The 6395-nt window shown below is 30.1% G+C and overlaps 1 protein-coding gene across 4 annotated transcripts in view; it reads right to left on the bottom strand.

The window, feature by feature from the left end:
• Nucleotides 1–3646: 3646 nt before the first annotated feature.
• The window catches only part of LOC129918882 (microtubule-associated protein futsch), an 82634-nt gene continuing 79885 nt past the window's right edge, over nt 3647–6395 (bottom strand). For all 4 annotated transcript variants that reach the window (XM_055999628.1, XM_055999631.1, XM_055999629.1 and 1 more), the window contains exon 8: nt 3647–6060. In XM_055999628.1, the coding sequence (XP_055855603.1) occupies nt 5891–6060 (170 nt within the window). In that variant the 3' untranslated portion in view covers nt 3647–5890. The remainder of the gene's footprint in view (nt 6061–6395) is intronic.

Raw genomic sequence — 6395 nt, 5'->3', positions numbered from 1 at the left:
TTTGTTAAAATTAACTACAATAGAGCTGTTCAATAGGAACGATACCAATTTCTTTTCCAAAATCTTCGTGTAGAAGCAGACGTTAGAAATCATCAAACTTCTGTAGATTTTTAAGCTACAATATAAGTTGGGGACATTTATTGGACAATATTTATTTTGAGTAACTTCTCTGCATGCACAATCTCAGATTTTTCTGACATATCCTTTGATTGCAACATGAAGAGCTTGAATGGCACCATCTCGTTGCTAAACTCTGGTTCGATGTCGTTGGAATAATATTCGAATAGACCAGTAGGTAATAATAATGTTTTTTTTTTTAAGAAGAGATTTACAGTTTAAATATTAAGGTTGAAGCACATGGGAAGAAGTAGTTTTTTTTAATTTGTTATATAAATATGATGAATTTTGATTTTAAATGTTGTAAAAAGAACTTTCTGGGTTAATTTTCCATTTTTCCCTAATCAAAAATACCGAAAAAAAAAACAGGAAAAAATACCTCAATCTGGCATCGCTGGGTTGAGCCCTTCAGGATGGGATGGGAGTCATAATTCATTATAAACACATATTTAGGTACAATAGCCCTGTTATATTGAAGGTGATAGTTTACTCGTGAGTAGAAATCTAGTACACAACTACACATTCCTATCTCCTCGAGTAGAAGATCATGTGGTAATTAAAGTACTAGATCTACTCATGAGTAAACTATCACCTCCAAATGGAACGGGGCTAATGTTTAATGATTTGCAAACGTTTTTTTATTCTTCTTTTTTCTTATTTTTACAAATACAAATGTAATGCTGTTTTTTATTGAAGGTCCAACTCCAAGAAATTTTGTTTATTCGTAGTCAGGGCGAGGGGCCCCTAGCTGAAGTGGGGCCGCTAGGCAGCTGCCTAGTTTGCCTTGAGGCTAATCCGGTACTGGTCCTCCTGTTCGTCTAAAGCACAGTAATTCCGATTTTGATGAGTTGATCCGGATACCCCATTTACTGTAGAACTCATACAGTTTTCGAATGTGAGCTTCAACTTTCCTGGCAGCTATCGTTGGCGAGACGGACTTGTAGTATGTGAGCGAATCGTCAGCGTAAAGCAGGTTCTCGCACTCACTTGCAAGCGGCTGGTCTGACGTCAGGATACTATAGAGGAAGGGACCAAGTTTTGATCCTTGGGCAACTCCAGCTCTAATGCACTTCATTGCTGATTTTCTATCCTCCACTTGTACGAAGAAGTTCCTAGAAGAAAGAAAAGAAAAAATGATTTTTATTAGTGCTACGGGGAAGCCTAGTAAATGAAGTTTATGGATAAGGGCTTCTATCCATACGCTGTCAAATGCTTTCTCGACATCCAGAAAGCATGCGACGGTAACTTGATGGTTATTCAAAGCTGAGGTGATGTCTGGGTGGAACTTCATGAACGGATGCAGTGTGGAGTGCTTCTCCCGAAAGCCGAACTGCATGTCTGGGATAATACTCTAAATGCAGTTACCGTTTTCGAATTTTGAATCATTTTATCAGTTAAAAACAAAAATTCGAGATTTGGTAGGTTTTTGTATAATTTGGTAGGATTTCTGGGGAATTTTTATATGAATTTTTTTTCATCAGTGGCAACCGTGATGACCATCACGGTGATGGTCAGCGTATGTGGGTGACTGAAGGTTTTCCAAACCTTCATTATATAATGTGGCTTTTGGATGACCTTCAGTCACATAAAACGAAACAAATAAAAACACAATTATTTATATACTTTTCATATTATATATAGATATATATATATAGGTTTTCTTTATTTGGAGATAAGCTTTGTATTTAAGAATAAGTTCTTAAAAATTTTTCTTCTTCTGACATTTTCTTGTTTCATAATACTTAATTTATTTAATGTACTTAGGATTAGTAATTGCAATAAGATTTGAAAATAACAATTTTTCATCAATAAACTTCAAATATTAATTGCAACAGAAAATTTGTAAACGTACATATTAACGTTACTGGGCACTAGTTAATTGAATAAAAGGCAAATGCTGAATAATTCGTTTAAATTTATTTCATAAAAAACAAACTCTGATGGTACTACCGTAAAAGATTTTAATAGATAAAATAATTTCAAAACCTTTTTTGTTTTTATTACTTTGTTTAAATATATAAATATATATTTCCTTCATTCAAAATGTAGTATGTTAACAACAAATCTTATGTTTTTTTTTCTATAAATATTCATATACTTTTTTTTTTATTTTTTTATAATATAAATAACCACTAATACATTTTTTTCTTATTATTTGTTTTATAAATCAATTACAATGTTTAAAGAGGTGTTCCTTTTGTTTTTGGGGTGCGTTTGAATTTGTTTAATATTATATATCCTGTTTGCCGTAAATTATTTTTTGTTGCTTTTACAAAAAGACTCTTTAATATAAGGTTCAACCTTCGTTAATGCTTAAAAAACCTTTTTTTTTGCTCTGTGCCGTCTTTCTATAACATCAAATTAAATTAAATAACGAAAATTAATTAATTCATTCATCTTGTATTTCATATTCTTTGCATTACGTTCCTTTTTTTACTATTTCAAAATACTTGCTTATAAGCATATAGTATAATTAAATCACCATACTTTCAAATGTATTATGTATATATCTGTTTTTTTTTTTTTAATAATTGTCAATCAAAAACTATCTACTATGTTTTTGTCTTTTTTAAGTTTCTTATTTCAAAAAACGTATAAAACAATTCGGTATAAAATAGTCTTTATTTTGCTTGTTTTGAAAAAAAAAAATTTGTTCATTTTGTGGAAAGGTTGCTTTGTTGATCTTATTAGACTTAAAACATCTCACTTTTGACTAAAATATGTATGCTGCTGAGAAAGTTCTGTAAAACATTAACAACAACAACAACTGAAACAATATTATATCACAAATAAATTTGTTAGTTTTTGACGAATAAAAATTGTAAAATAGTAGCATGTTCGTAGCGTAGTCTACAAACTATCCCTGTCTTTACCATTTTCGCTTGTTCCTAAATAATTTAGTGAAATACTTATCTTATCACATTTTCTCGTAAGTTTAACATTTCTAAACAGAAAATAAGCAAGAATTAAATAAAGCCATTGTAATAAAAAATGTGGAAAAGATATTAGACGTGCTTTCGAGAGAACTATGTCTCTTCACAAAAACGGCCCAAAACCAATCTGATTTTAGAGTTAATGGTCCATATTCATATTCATAGACACTGTCAGACAGGATTTAATCCTATTCAAATCCCAGTCTAAGTCTAAAAACGACTATGAATATGCCCCAATATGTTTACCCTATGATCTCGAATAATTTAAAAGCTTTTCGTCCAACTCACTTTTACTAGAGGAAAAAGGTGAAGTAATTCTAAGTACATTTTTGTTCTGTTAGATTTTAACTGACTGGATTTCGAAGCCTTACGGAGCACCGCTGTTTCAACTTCATTACTTCACCAATCAAATCGTTGGCAAACGTTAACTTTTTGCTCTTAAACTAACAGTAAGTAGGTACATGTTTGTTTAAATGCGTAAATCGAAGAATAACGAAGTTCACTTGTAATAATTAACTTTCTTTTTTTTTTTGTGATAAAACGATTGAAGATTTAAAAAGGATCGATTCTTCGGGTTAAAGTAGCTATTTTTTCCATTAAGGAAAAAGAATCGACTGCATATCGAATTTTTGGTCTGCTGGAATTCGATATTGATTTCTTCAGTAAAGTGTAAATGTCATTCTCCGGCTCAACCAAAATAAAATTAATATCTTATCATTGTGGACGGTGCACAATATTATGAGTACATTTTGTGAGTAATGATTTTCCTTAAAAGTATTTTCTGAAAAGAGTACCTATGAATTTGGAAAAAAATGTTATTTTTTATCCAGCTTTTTGTTTTTTAAAAAGGAATTTAATGTTTTTCTTAATTTATCTATTTTTTCTTAGTTTCTATTGTTATGTTTGTTGTTTTTGTAAATACATATATAATGGCGGACTTTTGTTTTAATGTTTTCTCTTAAATTTTATTTAAAAATATAGATACCTACGTACATACATACATAGATTGCGCAAAACAATAAAATATGCTTAACACACTCTAAGCAAATTCGTTAATAAACATTTTTTAGTGGCCATTGCAGATCCGCTGCCTTTCCAATATCCATATATCAGTACTTCTTTAACTTTTTTCTAACTTTTCAAGCAATGAGGCGAGTAAATTCATTTCTAACATCAAAATTACACAGAAATATTAAAATTTTATGACTTCTGTGTGCTTTGTTTTTTTAGTAACAAGTTAAAAGTTCTTTTTTTTATTTTTTTGATTTAATTTTATTTTTTTTTATACATATTTATGTAGGTATATAGATTTGACTTTCCTTAACATTACACAACATGTATGTAAACTACGATGAGTTAAAGTTATCTATATGCATGTAACAATGTAATACATATATTTTTAATTATCATTTTGTTTTATTCCAGAGATACATTGACAAAATTTTTGTTTTATTGTACGTTTTATATATTCAGTAATATATTTTTAATTAGATTTGTCAAAAATTTTTTTTAATGTGTGCATTATGAATTCACAAAACTTTACTAGCTATGTGTTGGTATGGCCAGGCCAAGGATCTACATTATTAATACCTTCCCATGAAAATAAAACTATTTAGATCCTATTTGGATTCTTTATTTAAGACGGTATTACATTATCATATAATTACGGCAATTAGAAAAAAAGAGAAATACATTGATAGACAAATTTAAATATAGCACAATATGCATGCCAGCATGATTTTGAGTCATAAATGTAGTAAAATGTGGATATACTTAATATAGCACTAACTTGCATGTTACAATCAAAACACATTTGTTGCAAACAATTATTTAGTACCACAACACATCCTTATGATGATTGGAGCAAATTTCTTGACAAATTTGCCGTATTTATATGATAATGTTATACCTATGTACAATGTACCACAATTAGTTTGTATAATATCTAACTTCAGATTTGGAAAACAATTAGTAGTGAATTCAAACATTTTAACATAGATGTTAAATGAATTGTACTTTATAAGTAAATGTCCCTTGGCGAATAATTTTAACATGATAGGTAGGTATAACCTTCCATGGCAAAAAAAAAACCAGAGTAATAAAATAAAATGACAAGTTAATAAACATTGCTAGTAAATTTTTTTTTATTCCACTTAATTTTATTTAAAGTTATGCTACGCAGTAAAATATAAAGATTAAAATATGTATAACTTAATTTAAGCTCCTTGGGACTTTAATTGCTTTGCTTCACAGAGGCACATTGATTAAAATTTGGTATGTTTTCTTTTAGACTTTATAAAATTTGCTGAGAGCCAACATAACTAATTTTAATATTACTCTATGTAAGTAAAATATATTTATGTATCTGGGACTAAAAAATAAGGTAACGTTCGTTTGATTTTCGTAAAATAATCTCATATTTTATCGCAAAGCTAGTATCCATAGTTTGTTTATTGTTTTTTTTTTTTTTTGCTTCTATCATTTACTTGTGACTTTGTGTTCCTTATTGCGATAGAGGGCAGTAACGACAGCAGTGTTGAAAAAAAAAGTTAACACACCAAAGACCGTCATTACATGTGCATTGTAAATCTCGTGTCAGATTCAGCATCATCGCAAAAAGTACAGCTGCTTCCTTTCTAAATATTGAGTCGATTTTTGCATTGCTTTAGATATATTCACTGGTTGTTTTTGCTTTACATACATAGGTGTTTAGTTTTGTTTTGTGTTTTTTTTGTTTTTTTTTAGATAAGTACAATAATGTATGGTAACAACTAAAGCAATTAATTGGTAAATTCTTGTGAGTCGATCCTTGGGGAAAATGCTATGAACATCCCCGTGGCCTAGAATTCCAGACGGTATGCAGAGCATGATGTTTCGTGATCTTGAAGGTTAATAGTGCATCTTGATGCAGATGGCGAAAGGTCAATGTGATACTTGGCTAAGAGTTCTTCGTTTTCAGCTACCCAGTAGCCAAGAACGTCAGTGTCATAAGTTGGGATGATAGTTACCTCTGAAAATAAACAAATGTTTAAAAATTAAAAAATTTGCAAGCAACATTTAGGAATGTAGGCCAGCTAAGCGAAGAGACAGAGACTAATAGCGTTTTTGTTTGGTAGTCCGGGACTCTCCGGAATTCCTCCAAACGAAACGATTCTGAAACTGATCGTTTGGCACTCAATGACTGTTCTATTTCTGAAAAGAAGAGGAAATCGATTCCGAGTTTTGAGGCAGAATCAAAACGAGAATGTTCACACTTAAGACGTCAAATTAATGAAATGTTATTTTTTTTTTGTTCATTTCTGAATATTGAGATTTTTTACTATGCCAAACTTTAAATTATATTAA

Source organism: Episyrphus balteatus, chromosome 4 (assembly GCF_945859705.1).
Source record: "Episyrphus balteatus chromosome 4, idEpiBalt1.1, whole genome shotgun sequence".
Lineage (NCBI taxonomy): Eukaryota > Metazoa > Arthropoda > Insecta > Diptera > Syrphidae > Episyrphus > Episyrphus balteatus.
Note: the sequence above shows the minus strand (reverse complement) of the source record. Positions and strands in the feature narration are given on the sequence as shown.